This window comes from Emericellopsis atlantica (assembly GCF_019669845.1).
Source record: "Emericellopsis atlantica unplaced genomic scaffold F5Z01scaffold_29, whole genome shotgun sequence".
In the NCBI taxonomy this organism is placed as follows: domain Eukaryota; kingdom Fungi; phylum Ascomycota; class Sordariomycetes; order Hypocreales; family Bionectriaceae; genus Emericellopsis; species Emericellopsis atlantica.
The window spans coordinates 301,231-315,150 of NW_025764731.1; the positions used below are offsets into that span (position 1 = coordinate 301,231).

General features: G+C 54.2%; 3 protein-coding genes across 3 annotated transcripts; 1 reads left to right on the forward strand and 2 right to left on the reverse strand.

Moving 5' to 3' along the window:
* Positions 1-2,138: 2,138 nt before the first annotated feature.
* On the reverse strand, positions 2,139-5,212 carry F5Z01DRAFT_301254 (GTPase-activator protein for ras-like GTPase-containing protein). The gene is made up of 3 exons (XM_046258879.1): positions 4,533-5,212; positions 2,507-4,483; positions 2,139-2,456 (listed from the first exon to the last, which is right to left on the reverse strand). The coding sequence occupies exons 1-3, from the start codon at positions 4,732-4,734 to the stop codon at positions 2,296-2,298; spliced, it is 2,340 nt and encodes a 779-aa protein (XP_046115141.1). The 5' UTR covers positions 4,735-5,212; the 3' UTR covers positions 2,139-2,295.
* Positions 5,213-7,492: 2,280 nt separating this feature from the next.
* Positions 7,493-10,651, forward strand: F5Z01DRAFT_628084 (RING finger protein; the record flags this gene model as incomplete). Its single annotated transcript, XM_046261575.1, has 4 exons — positions 7,493-7,812; positions 7,859-7,904; positions 7,956-8,134; positions 8,878-10,651. The coding sequence occupies 4 exons, from the start codon at positions 7,493-7,495 to the stop codon at positions 10,649-10,651; spliced, it is 2,319 nt and encodes a 772-aa protein (XP_046115142.1).
* A 207-nt stretch (positions 10,652-10,858) lies between these two features.
* Positions 10,859-13,783, reverse strand: F5Z01DRAFT_301295 (putative exonuclease). Its single transcript, XM_046258880.1, has 3 exons — positions 13,448-13,783; positions 13,246-13,393; positions 10,859-13,195 (listed from the first exon to the last, which is right to left on the reverse strand). Exons 1-3 carry the CDS (start codon positions 13,458-13,460, stop codon positions 11,119-11,121), a joined length of 2,238 nt encoding a protein of 745 aa, XP_046115143.1. The 5' UTR covers positions 13,461-13,783; the 3' UTR covers positions 10,859-11,118.
* Between the last annotated feature and the right edge of the window lie 137 nt (positions 13,784-13,920).

Consider the following 13,920-nt stretch of genomic DNA (forward strand, 5'->3'; position numbering starts at 1 on the left):
TCAATCAATCAGCCAATGCGATCCGCACGCGATGCTGATCACTGACCAGCAGGCGCAGCCATCGCAGCAAGACCCTTTCTCCACGACTCAATGCTGCGACACAACACCATTTATCAAGAGCGACTGTGCCCAGGAACGGAACGTAGGGCAGCATTACAACGGCGACGCACAATCAAAAGATCTGGCCGGATGGCTGCAGCTTGCATTTCTCCCCGGCAGTGGCCACCATGCAATTGTACAAACATCTCGATGCTGGCCGCCACACATCGGTGCCCAGAGGCACTTACTCGCTCAGCGATATTCCTCGGAGTGGGAGATGGTTTTGCAAACAGCACTAACGACGAGATCTATCGCGCGCCGATCCCCCACATTTCTCATCGACGGTAGCCTCGTCGGGTCTGATCTGATCTCATACCAATTCATATTACCGGTAATTAGCACAGATTAACAACATTTCCTGGCCCTGAGCTATCGAAGGCACACCCTCGCACATACGTAGCCCAGAGATGCATACAAGTCGCCGACCAGCCGTGTACTGACAATTGACCGTGAGGACAAACACGAATCTCACACTTGCATTCCTTTGTGGCTTCCCTCCGCACCAGATGCTCCGGGCAGTGTGCGTGATACATCACTTTTTCCATATTCACAGCCTGCCAGCGTGAACAGACTCGACAATGTGAAGTTGTGAACGGCAATGGCATTCGCTCGGCAGGTCCCTCGCAGGGCACGCACTGATGCGATTGGTCCGATGCCCCAATGGCCGCCGGCTGGTGCCATCTATCGTTTTTTTAGGTTCAAGTCCCCCTCTGCCAGAGGCCCCAGTATCGCCCGCGTGGGGCCTCGCTCAACGACTAACTGCGCTGCCACCACATTCGTCATCACGCGTTATGATGCGCAAGCAACGTCAATTCGGGAAGAAATTGTCCACCTCCCGTCCTGTCCTGCTTTTGCCAAAGTTTGATTCCCATTTGTAGGACAGCGGAATGCCGTGCCCTGCATGGAACCAATCCTGCCGCTAACATCGGTGCACTAATGCCAGATCTCTCCTGGACCCGATCTGCGGGTTTCAGACGGGATAGATACCAGATCTACAAATTCCAGAAGATATTACCCTGCCACAGCTGGAAGAGGTGGACTGAGTTCATAACCAGGAAACGAAAACACGAGCATAGGACGGGCAGGCTGTGCCACGAAAGGCTTCCTCCTCACAAAGATGTGAAGTTGGCTCATGCCCTGTCGTCTCTGCCAACCTTAGTTCTACTAGGCGAGCAACAGCATCGAGGTACCTTAAAAGGGGCTCCTCGCAAATATGACGAATTTTACCACCCAAGTGACGAAGCTTTTTTCTCTTTGCTTACAAATGTCCCCGAAAATACGCGTACCTGACTGCAGCGGCCGACTGGGGGCAATTGTGCATCTGCTTTGTGCTGAGAGGGTGTGATGAGATTTGCCTCTTCGCTCCGCAATAATTCAAACTCAGTCACGCTCGAGCGACCCTCTCGTCCGAACTCGCAGAAACCAACAAGTATCACTCCGCGCGTATCTGACGTCTCTTGGTCTTCTGTCATGATGATGTCTTTCGGGGAGGAGACAGACTTTGCATTTTGAGGCACAGAACTGCAGGGTAGTCGATTTGTGGCCATCCTACGACGATCGTCTACGACTGCTACCAGCTCGTGATACGTACGGAATAGGGTAAGCCATATCCTGCCGATATCCTCAACGTGTCAAGCCTTGCTCTTCTGTGCATACGTATAATTTGGACAATGGCCAACCCGGGTAGCGATTTTGTTTTCAACAGGCCTTGCGATGCATGATTCCCTAACCATAGCTTGAGACTTTGGATCTGGATGTTGTCTCGCTGAATCTCATGCGCGTGAGCCACGCCAATACCCCCCTTACTGTGCAAACCTTCTCGTGCTCCTGGGCGGCAAGTTTGTTCATCAGTCACTCGAGACGGGGAAGAAGAGGATTGCATCACATGGAGCCGGCACAAGAACGACGGGCATTGATCAAAACATCATAATCGCATGTCCCAAGTCTCCATATGTACTATACGCCAAGCCCTCCTACCCCGACAACACATTAACCGTTCCCCCAACAAGAAACGGTCCAGCCGTAATATGTGATCCCGATAAACATGGGTTGGACGTGTAATGATAGCGACAACAATGTAAAAATGACTCTCAAGACGACTTCCGTGGTATCGGTGCTCCGCAACGCCGTTGGCCCGTTGATAATTGTGGTACAGTCGAGAAAATGCGCTAAAAGGACGTGGAGAGGATGTGACGCCTACCACCCCTTCTTCCTCGCGAACCGCTTGTTGAGGAGGGCAAGAACCTTGGGCACGTTGAACTGGACGTATTCGAGATCCAGCTCATCCTGGTTGTCCTTCTGCATCTCCAGAAGGTCGTCCAGCTTAAGGTCGAGCTCTAAAAGACCCCGGTTGCGGCCTGTCTCTGTTAGCCTGTTGATCTCAGACGCGGAAAAGGCAAGAGCTTACCCTTGTAGTGTAGTGAAATGACAAACGTGCCCGGCAGTGGGCTCGTAAAGTTGAAGTAAATGTTGGCCCGTCTGTTATCCGGCACATTGCTCTTCTGTATCACACCCTCCTTCTCCAGCTGCTGGTGGGTGAACTTGTATGGGCCGAGGATCTGCTGCTTCTGCTGCTTCCTCTTGGTGCCCTCGCTCTGCGAGCGGACATTGTGCAGGTAGCTCTTGTAGGTCTCCAGTTGGCCGACCAGGTACGTGTTGTGGTCACGGATCGTTTTGTACACCTCTTCGAGTTTGGCCGTCTCCACAATGACGCCTTCTTTGAGCGAGCCTAGGTGATGAAGCTCCTGCTCGACCTCGTCCCTGAGTAGGCCGAACTGATCGCTCTTGTCGATAACGCCCAGCTCCTGAAGCTGTGACAGGAGCTCCATCGCGCGGATGCCTTTGCGCACCATTACCGCATCATTCCGGCTCGTGGCAGCCGCGTCGGCAATCCGCTCGAGTCGGAGAGGGCGTCGAGCCACCGGGCTAGCGGAAGGAATAGACCGCATGATTTGGACGAAGATAGACTTGGCTTCCATAAAGAAGACCTCTTCTTGCGTAATGTCCAAGGCCGCCGTCAGCGTATCAATGGCCGTCTCCCAGCGGCTGAAGAGCGGTAGGTTGATGACCTTGTTCTCCTTACGCGGGACTTGCGCTGGGGCCGCCCCCAGCTCCGACATGATGATGGCCAGGTGCGAGTTCTCGTCTTTGCAAATCTCACCCTGGTGCTTCTCGATCAGGCCGTGCATGGTGTATATCTCGTTCAACGTAATGTCCAGCTCCAGGTCCTTCTTCGACAGCGCCACGTAGTTGTCCATTTCGAGGCTTTCATAAAAGTCCTGCACCTCGCACAGCTCAAGCAGGAATTTGTTGATGCGATCCTTGTTCGATTGGACAAAAGGTTGCAACTTGGCCATGTAGGGTTCCTTTGCGTATGACGGTTTGTTGGCTAGGTTCTGCAGCATCTTGGCGATGTAGGTGAGCGTACGTCGCGGGCGCTCGGCTGGTGTTCCGTCGATAAGCATGTATGATTTGGGCGTAACGATGGCTGGGTTGATGAAGCGCAGGAAGAAGAAACCTCCAATGAGCGTGCAGATCACCTGGTCATTCGCGTCAGGATACTTGCGCTTCGTCAAACTCCTGATTTGCTTGCAGATCCAGCGGATACCGTATGGGGCCACCTCCAATCCCTCGATGATGGTGTTCAGGAAGCCATTGGCGATTTCGGTAAGCATTGTCAATCTGGGCTCGATGATGGCTTGTACCTGCGCATTCTCGGCAGCCTGCTCCGCGGTGATGCCTTTGGGTAGATTAGGCGGAGGCTTGCCGGTGTCCTCCTCAATCTGCTCAATCATGCGCTCATAGACCTTCAAAGGATTAATTTCCAGATCCAAATCCCGCAGCTGGATCAAGCTATCGATTCGATCGGCAAGTACAGACTTGAGGAAGCTCTGACCGGGACCTCGCCGGGTGTAAGTCGTCATCATGCGTGATACTGGCGTGTTGGCTCGGAGAAGCGAGTTGAAATCGGCAGTCGTGTCGAACTGGTATGTCAGGACGGATTGAAACATGGTAAGCAGCAGGTGCTCCTCGCGGCTCTCGTATTGGTTTCCGTAAATCGTGAACATGACAGTCTGGAGCAGGGAGTCAATCTCCGCCATCGAAACCAGTCTGCACAGATGCGCAATGTGTCGCGGCTCGGTTTGTAGGAGAAACATGAGGTTGCCGTATTTCTGGGTTTTGTCGTCGTTAGGAAAGAAGCCCTGCTGCATGTCGGTGGCGTCCTCCAAATGGCTCGCGACTTCGTTCTGCTCCTCCAACGCCATGCGGTTCTGAATCAACAAGGCAATGCGCGAGTCGAGGTATCGCACATCCTTTTCCAAAACAAAGTTCTTCTTGGACTGAGATGAGATCTTGGATTTCAGTTCACGAAGCGTCTTTTGCGCTGCAGGAAGTCAGCAGTCGCACAGCATGGCAGATTAAGAGAGTCTCACCTTTGGCCAGTTCATCTTCAATCTGGAGATCGCCATCGTGTGCTGACATGGACATATACAGCGCAGACATGGAGTAGCGTTTCGATTGACGCGCCGAGCGCGACCCGTCGTACGAAGACATGGTGTTTTGCCGTGTGAGGGGGTTGCCAGACGAGGAGGAGGCCAGGGAGTCGCGCGACGGGTTGTGCAGCTTGACTGACATGATCTTGGTTGCGGTCGGATTAGATGGTCGTATTAGGCACTCTGGCCCTCAGAGCCTCGGAGCTCTTCGACTTGCTGAGGAGGCTCCAAAATGTCGCACGAAGGCTGTGAGTCGTTGAGATACTGGCAATGCTGGCGATGCTGGCAACGATGCTGTGGAAATGTGCGACGCTGTGGCTAAATGTCGAAGTGCAAGGGCACGGTACTGAGGAGGGGGGCAAGCAGCGCAGCGACAACGAAACACAAAAGCAGAGAGGCACCGCGGCGAATTGCGTGAAGAGAGCGGAGCGTTGGTTGACTGCAGCACAGGGGATGCAATCGTACGAGCCCGTATGATGGGCATGCGACGCAACAGAACAGACTTGGGAGGATCGGAAGGCGAGGAAAGGGAGGAAAGAATGAGAGTGCTGGTGAGAGTGGTGCAGGCAATGGTGGGACACCTTGGAGTTGAGGGGGGTTCAGGGAGGAAGGCGCGAAAAACGGCTGCTCCTGCCTCCTGGTCACCTTCCTGCCCCTGGCTGACTCTCACGATGCACCACACGCGGGCGCCTGTTTAGAGGACTGGACCCACCGCTAATGCTCCTTTCCCTTTAGTCTCGCCATTATGACCAGTGCTAGACTAGAAATGCAAGTAATTAGCCAGGTCAATTCCATCACATTTCCAGCCCGTCTTGTTCCTCCTCTTTTTTTTGCGCGTTCATTACTAGACGCAGCGATTCTCCAGTCCTCTGTGACTCTGTCACTGTCACAGAGCCTTCCTCGGCGTTTGCAACCTGGCCATTATAGGCTGGGCCAGGCACAGACCAGCCCAGTAAGTTCGATGCTGCTATCTATACCTCTTTGCGCCTCTTCGTACGTCAGTTTCGGTGGACCAGGCGCTTGTCTCAGACGCCGCACGCCCAAACGGGACTTCTCGTTGCCACACTTCTTGCTGATCTGGACGACGACCCCTGATTTTTAATTCTTTATGAATTGGGAGCTCGCAATGATCGCGTCTGGAAGGCCAATTCTCAACGGACACGCCATCCTGACCGCCTAGCCTCGCTCTGGGACGCCATCATCTCCCACCTGTACTAAGGTCATGACCAAGGTCTTGGCCGACGTGACGTCTGCAATCCCAGGAAACGCCCGTCCAACGGTCGACCTGGGTCATGCTCTCGGCTCAGAGCCTGCAGGGGCAGGCTCCAGTCGCTTCGGCATGGTGGTGTGGGGGCAGTCGCGCCAGCGACAGCCCAGTGTGTACGAAATAGCGAGGCAGCACTCACTCATGAGACACTGCCTGATATCGAGGGCAAGACTTATTCAAATGGTGTCTAAGTAATCTTGCCAGAGCAAGCAATAGACAGCCATGGGACGTTGCAATGGGATTGTCCGTGCAAATGCCTGTTGCGGGAGCGGATGCTGTACTGAGGGGATAGCCAAGGCGGACCATCCATCCTACAAGCTACGTACTATGCACCTGACCCAGTTCGGCGCGAACTTGAGTTTATGGCTCTGGGGTATGTGCAATTATGCCAATTCGCCAAATGCAAGATCGACTGTGTCATATTCTGTGCGATGTGACAGAAAACGGATTGTCAATGCGCGGGAACGGCGCATCCTCGAGAGCCTGACATCTCGCCAAGTACAGGTACGGAACCGCCTCAGTCATTTCTCAAACACTTAAGTTGGACGGCCAGTTTTCTCATGGTTTCAGTCGCTGAATATCTATCCGTAGATTCCGTACACGTCTGTTGATAGATACGACTTTCGCCCCCGCAAGTCCGGCCCACGGATGATCTCCAGGGACTGGGGTCGCAAGGCAGGATGGGCGTCTGCAAGGAAGACCCTGACGTTGAAGTCTGTCCACCCGTTGGGCCGTTGAAACCCCCTGATTGAGGCTTGACGTTCCAGGCTTCCAGTAGTGACCCAGCACGGCATTTGATTCTTTTTGAAACGCTGTTGCAGATCCTATTTCCTAAGATGCCCCTTTCTATCCTTTACCAGGCTTGGGACATGCTGTAATATCCCGTCACCCATCAAAGTCCGCGAAACCTCATTCCTCGATGAACCTTCACAGATGTTGACGCTAAACTAACCGGTGACGCTCGAGCAATGGGTATATTGCCTCGACCGTCGGCAAAAGTTTAATTACCGACGACCTCTCTGTCGTGGCTGGGCTCCTACTTGTATAACATCAGGCTCCTTGAGAATGTGAGGAATTGGGTCCATCAACAGTGGTTCAAGTATTGTGAGCCGATGCATGCTCAAGCCAATGATGATAACTTCAAATCCAGCGAGGAATCTGACAAGGCTCCCATAGACTGGAATACCTTGTTGATTTGATGACATTGTCAGGCATATCTCTTTAGATCTTGGTGGGTGCAGGGCATCCGAGGTGCAAATGAAGTCCGATGTTCGGCCTACGTGGCTGGGCGCGCCGGCCGCTACTTAATTACGGCGGTCGTGCCATATATACAACGCGTTCAAAGGCACTCGCATGAGCTTGGGTACACTTAAGTAATCAATAGATGCCGCAGATGAACAAGACCAATGCCATTCGCTTGCTGGTAATTTTTGTATCATGAAGCTGCTTGGGAGAAAGCTGTAACGTAAAGGGCCGCGGGATGAGCTCCATCGGCTGATGATGTAATAACAATCCCCCCCGGCCTAAGGCGTTCTACCGTCAGGCAGTCCGCTCAAGGATCCTCGCCTTTGAACCTCGCAAACCCACGTGCGAAACTCGAACCATCCAAAACCAAGCCAAATAACCACTCACCATGGCTCTTCGAATGCCACTTCGTCGCGTTGCTCCACTGATCCGACCGGCCACGGCGGCCGCGCGAAGCTTCCACAGCACGCCTCGCGCCCTGGTGAAGGTTGGCGACGAAATCCCCAGCATCGAGGTTCTTCACGAGACATCGCCCGGTAACAGAGTCAACCTTGCCGAGGAGTTTGCCAGCAGCGATGGATACATTGTTGGTGTCCCGGCCGCGTTCTCGGGGACTTGCTCCAGCAGCCACATCCCCTCGTACATCAACAGTCCCAAGCTCAAGTCGGCCGGCAAGGTCTTTGTGGTTTCGGTCAATGATGCTTTTGTGTGAGGATGCCAGGAAAATCGGAGATCATTGACTGACAATCCACAGCATGAAGGCCTGGGCTGACCAGCTTGACCCGGCCAAGCAAACTGGGGTAGGCAACCGCCGTGTATCTTCAGCGTCGCATTGAGACTGACACACGTAGATCCGCTTCCTCGCTGACCCGTCTGCTGCCTTTACTCAGGCTCTTGACCTTGGATTCGACGGCACCGCCATCTTCGGCGGCGTACGAGGCAAAAGATACGCGCTCAAGGTCGTGAACGGCAAGGTCGCTGCGGCTCACGTCGAGCCTGACGGCACTGGCTACAAAGGTGAGCTAGCTTGGTTGGTAATGACACTCGAACGTTTTTGGCTAACAGCGCCCAGTGTCAATGGCCGAGAAGGTACTGGAATAGAACTATAACCGAATGGTCAGGACACATAGAGTACATGTACCGCAACAGACCCTTGTGCGAATCTACGGTTTCAAGTTGGATTTCTGCCCTGGCGCCCTTGACGCAGCGTCGAGTTGGAAGAAATCGATGAAGAAGCAACAGTACCACTGCAACAGCCTTGAAATTATCGGAATCTGACAGATGACCAATCTCCCATGACCAGGAAAAAAAGAGAAACCTTCGGAATCGAGCTCTGTTGGTAATTACCTACGCTTCCACTGCCCATCTGGCAGGCAAGGTTGAGACTCACTGTAGTCCGATTAGTCACGCATGACTCGGATTGGGTCCACCTGCTAGTGCCTGCAGTTGCCGGCTTCAGCCTTGGCCCTTCGTGCCCAGCGCCCCTGCCTTGCCTGCCTGATATTAGTGCCCCTCCACTCCATCTTCCTGATCTAAAGGTCATCCGTCATCACCATCCATCCGTTTGCCTCCAACAACTGCCTTGGCCTCGTGTTACGTTCTTGGTCATTTTCAGCCATTCCCGGTCACGTTTGTCGATTTCCTGCACTCTTATTGTCACACAAACGAACAGACCTCCTCTTGCCCTGTACTCACCGTCGAGTCCGCCATTAGTTGCTGCCAGCGTGACTCCCCGAAGTCGATTACCAAGCGAGCCATCGCCTAGATCCGAAGCCCTTTTTTTGCGATAGTACGCAGAGAGCACCGAAGTCTACCGCGTGCCTGGCTGCGTGGCCTGACCAGATTACAAAGCGCAGCCGCCACCATTCCGCCAACCACGAGGAAGCGGAAGGCTGCTGAGGCGACGATTCTCTCCCCAACCCGAGAAACCACTTCTAATAAAAAGCCACTTGCCTCAGCAGCCAAGGTTGAAGCGGCGCCCCCTACGCCCGTGACTACCGGAATGGACTCTGACGACGACTTCATGTCTCACGGCTCGAGCGATGACGAGCTACTGCTCGACGACAGCGGAGACGACATGTCGGGGCCCGACGACTTTGACGATGAAGATTTCGACGAGCCTGACCCCGAATTCGGACTCGGCAGCAAGGAACTCGAAGCCCCGAGGAGGCAAGCACACATTGTACCCTTCAAGGTGTTCGACCCGGCCGACATCCAGAAGCAGCAAGACGATATTGTGGACGAAGTCAACATGATTTTGAACATGAGCAAAGAGGACGCGGCGATTCTGCTCCGACACTTTCGGTGGAACAAAGAACGCTTGCTAGAGGACTACATGGACCGGCCAGAACGCGTCCTGGAGGCTGCCGGGCTCGCCAGTACAACGACGGAACCCCCACAACTCGAGGTCATCCCCGGATTCATGTGCGACATCTGCTGCGAAGACGGTGACGATCTCCAGACATTTGCAATGAAGTGCGGCCACCGTTACTGTGTGGATTGTTACAGACACTATCTGAAACAAAAAATCAAGGACGAGGGAGAAGCCGCCCGCATACAATGCCCCTCGGATGGATGTGGCCGCATTCTCGACTCCAGATCTCTGGATCTTCTAGTCACCGAGGACCTCGTCGACCGATACCGCGAGCTGCTGAACCGCACGTATGTCGAGGACAAGGATAGTTTTAAGTGGTGTCCAGCGCCCGACTGCCCGAACGCGGTTCAGTGCTCTGTCAAGAAGAGTAGTCTCGACAGGGTCGTTCCGACGGTCGAGTGTCGCTGCTCATTCAGATTCTGCTTCGGCTGCCCCAACCCTGACCACCAGCCCGCGCCTTGCGAGCAGGTCAAACGTTGGCTCAAAAAGTGCGCTGACGACTCTGAGACGGCAAACTGGATCTCGGCCAACACAAAGGAGTGTCCCAAGTGCCAGTCCACCATTGAGAAGAACGGAGGGTGCAACCACATGACATGCCGCAAATGCAAGTACGAGTTCTGCTGGATGTGTATGGGACCATGGTCTGAACACGGCACGAGCTGGTACAACTGCAACAGGTTCGAGGAGAAGAGTGGCTCAGAAGCTCGAGACGCCCAGACTAAATCTCGCACATCGCTCGAACGCTACCTTCACTACTACAACCGCTATGCCAACCACGAACAGTCGGCCAAGCTTGATAAGGACATTGCACAGAAGACTGAGAAGAAGATGGTGCAGCTGCAGAGCGCGTCGGGCATGTCCTGGATCGAAGTGCAGTATCTCAACTCAGCATCGCAGTCTCTTCAAACGTGCCGCCAGACATTGAAGTGGACATATGCCTTTGCTTACTACTTGGCGCGCAACAACCTGACGGAGATCTTTGAGCAGAACCAGAAGGACCTGGAGATGGCAGTGGAGAACCTGTCTGAGATGTTTGAGAAGCCCGTGGCGGACTTGTCTGACGCCAAGCTCAAGGTGGATATCATGGACAAGACGTCATACTGCAACAAGCGGCGCATCATCTTGCTCGAGGATACGGCGACCAATCTAGCCGAAGGTGAGTTCTTTCCGTGATTGGAGTCATCGTTTCCCTCCTAACAGCACCAGGCAAATGGGAGTTCAAGGAGGATCTCATGGCTCCGCGCCCGTAATCATATGGACCCTTTTTAGAATCTGCGGGAAAGCAACAGAGCATGGCATACAAAGCGTACCCAACGATTAGACTAGACGGCCGCACGCATCATCTGTTAGGAACGGCGTTGACAGCGTACATTATTTCACAGCCATGGGAGCCCGGTTTAAGTGTTTTAAAAGGATAGGAAATGGACACGATGATATCACGGTTCTTGTGCCATTCTTGAAAGTTGTACTCAAATGCCTACAATGGGCAATGTCTACAATGCCTGAACTCCAAAAAACCCCTTGCTGTGGCCAAGACAATAACCCCTGTATCCATGCAGAACGTACCGTAACACCGACAGTGTCTCAAACAACCAATAAAGCGAAACGAAGAAAAAAAAAACAAAATCAACAAACACCGCTTATGCACTTGTAAAGGCAAATCGTGAAAAGTCAGGCTTCGACACTGGCGCGCTTTCAAAGTCCTCCTCATCCTCTCCGTCGCTATTGGGGATGATTTGGTCCTCGCTGCCGCCCGTGGGTCTGTTCAGTGCAGCTATCTCTACCACATCGACCTTAGGGAGAGGGAAGGAAGCTGGCTCCGCCGGCTCGCCCGTGGGCTTCTTCTTGGGGATCAGAGATTCCCGCGGCTTCGGCGACGCTGTGTTGGGCAGTAAGGCGCGGGCGCCGAGGCGTTGCAGAGCGGAAAGGCGGGCACTCCCGCCAGCCGTCGACGGGCCGGTGGCTGGGGTAGAGACGGAACTGAAGATGGAGGAGCGGCGGGATGCATCTGATGCCGGTGTATCAGAAGGTGTAGGTGCGAAGGAGTACCGGTTGAGGCTGCGTCGAGACGGCGTGCTGGCCGCGTGCCGTCGACTTGCTCTCTTTGGCGGCGGCATCGACCTTGTGGGAGACGGAGGAAGGTCTTGGCTATCGGGCTGCTGGCTGAAGGTGATCTCAGTCATGCTCGAGTTCGCTGTTTCTTGGCTCGTCGATATGCCAGAATCCTGGCTATCGTCCTTGACGGGAATCTCCGCCTTGCCCTTGCCTTTTGACGGCGAGATCTCCTCGTAGATAGAAATAGACTTCTTCTTTGGGTCAGGGGAGCTGAATCCCTCAAAGTCGGGCAAATCCATCAGCGCTTCGAATGTCCCTTCCGACGAAACGTGAGAGTGTCTGGATGTCTTCTTGACGCTGAAGAACTTGCTCTGTTTTGGTGAGTCATCTTGCTCGTTTGAGTCATCACACAATCGTGCTTTCTTAGGCGGTCTCGTTGAACCGTCGGCTTTCGTAGGTTGAGGTCGTCTGCCGGCTGGCTCCATACTAGCAAGCATATTCTGGATGGGTTCGGTCCGTCTGCGCTGGAGCCTCGGTGAAGTTCGCGTAGGCACCCCTCCCGTGCTTTGTCTTGCCGTTGGCGGGCGGGCTGTATCTAGATATGGCCGTGGGAGAGGGAAGACCCTTGGAGCTGACCCTCCATCTGTAAGCTGTGCCAGTCTTTGCTCGTCAATCTTGAAGCAGTTGGGGTCCATGGCGCCCATCGGAATGCGGTTGTTTCCTTTGAAGTAGTTTGTGATGGGCTTCGGGGGCGGTGGCCCTGGCACCGTAGCAGCCGCTGCTTGCGAGTGTCTACGTTTCGACGGAGTAGTGGCGGTGACAATCGGAGTCTTTGTGATGGGGTCGACGTCTCCCTCGGCGATCTGTCGTGCCAATGATGGTTCCACGTACGCCCCAATATATGGCATCTCCTCCGCAGTTCGACGATTGTCGAGATCCGTCAGATGGACCAACTCTCGCTTTTCCGGACAGAACACCCATTGGTGGAGGAAGGTTAGCTCGGCTTGGTAGAACTCGGACAGGTAGTTCTCTGAAACGCGCTTGCCCCCCAGCTGCACCATTTGCACTACCCTCTCCGGTGTTTTCGATTTTCGCAGCAACCGATATGCCGTCTTCAAACCGACGCCCGGTAGGCCTTTGGTGTAATCGCAGCCGCTGAGGACGGCCATGCGTCGGAAGTCTTGGTCGGTCCACCCTGTCAAAGAAACCTCCCTGCATGCACAAAAGTCGCGGCGGTTGATTTCGATGCAGTGGCCGTACTGATCGAGCTTGGTCAACAGTCGTTTTGCCCCAAACACTAGCAGATCGGAGTCATCCGAAAGGATTCCATCAATGAGGCCCTTGCGCTCAAGGTAGACGAGTTGAGCGTCAGCCTCGTACGGAGCGACGACGTACGGGATGTCCATCTTCTTGAGTTGCTGAATGAGGTTGGAAGCCATCTCGGGAGTGATGTCAATACACTTCTGGAACTCTTGTGCAGCCAAAGCCTTCTTGCCAGCCTTGAGAAGCTCCATCGCCAGCTTCTTCTTGTCATTGCGGCTCTTCTCGCGGCTGTCCTCGGTGGCTGCCTTGCTCGGGAGGTAGTCGCCATCAAAGACGAGGTAAGGCTTGACACCAAAGTGCTTGAGCATGCGCACGCGCTGCAGGGCCGAGGTTACATATCTGGGTGGTCAGCACACAAACACAAGGCATCATAGTGGCGCTTTGCTCACCTGGTCGTTGGTTTGCCCTGGCCGAGCTCTACGGCGCAAGAGTAAGCAGCTCGATGCAGCCAGCCGTAGCCATCGACACCAAGCGTCAAGCCTTCAAAATTTTTGAGCTCCGTTGGTCTCTGGATGGACTTGAGGAGGGGCAGAAGGCCTTTTCTGCGTTAGCTGGGTCGACATTGGCGCTGGGAGAGTCCGAGAGACATACCTTGAACACCCATGGTGCAGACTGCTCTGCCGATGCAAGCGACCCAAGCCTGGACTCAATACTATTCTATCGCAGTCCGTGACACTCTCGAGATATTGGTCGATCGTCCAATGGGGTGCACTGCCACCTATATGGCTTTAGACGCGTTCGTTGGCACGCAACATGGAAGGTACGCGTGGGCCAAAACAGTAAACAAGGAGCCCTGGCTATCTACAGCAAACGATGGACAGGCGATGAGGCTCGAAAAATGCAAGTAAGAGACTAAAAGTCTGGAAAGCAAGAGATCAGAAATTGAGCAAGTGCAAAGTCCAGATCAGATGGGTGTCTTGAGAAGGATGAAGCGTGGCAGGTAGTGCCAATGGGCCCAGGCGTGCCCGACGCGCCTGGCATCGATTTAAAGTGGAAGCTGCTGGGGAGCGCGTCTTGACTTCCCAATGGGGCTAGCTGCCGTCCGCCAACATTCCCCCAGCAAC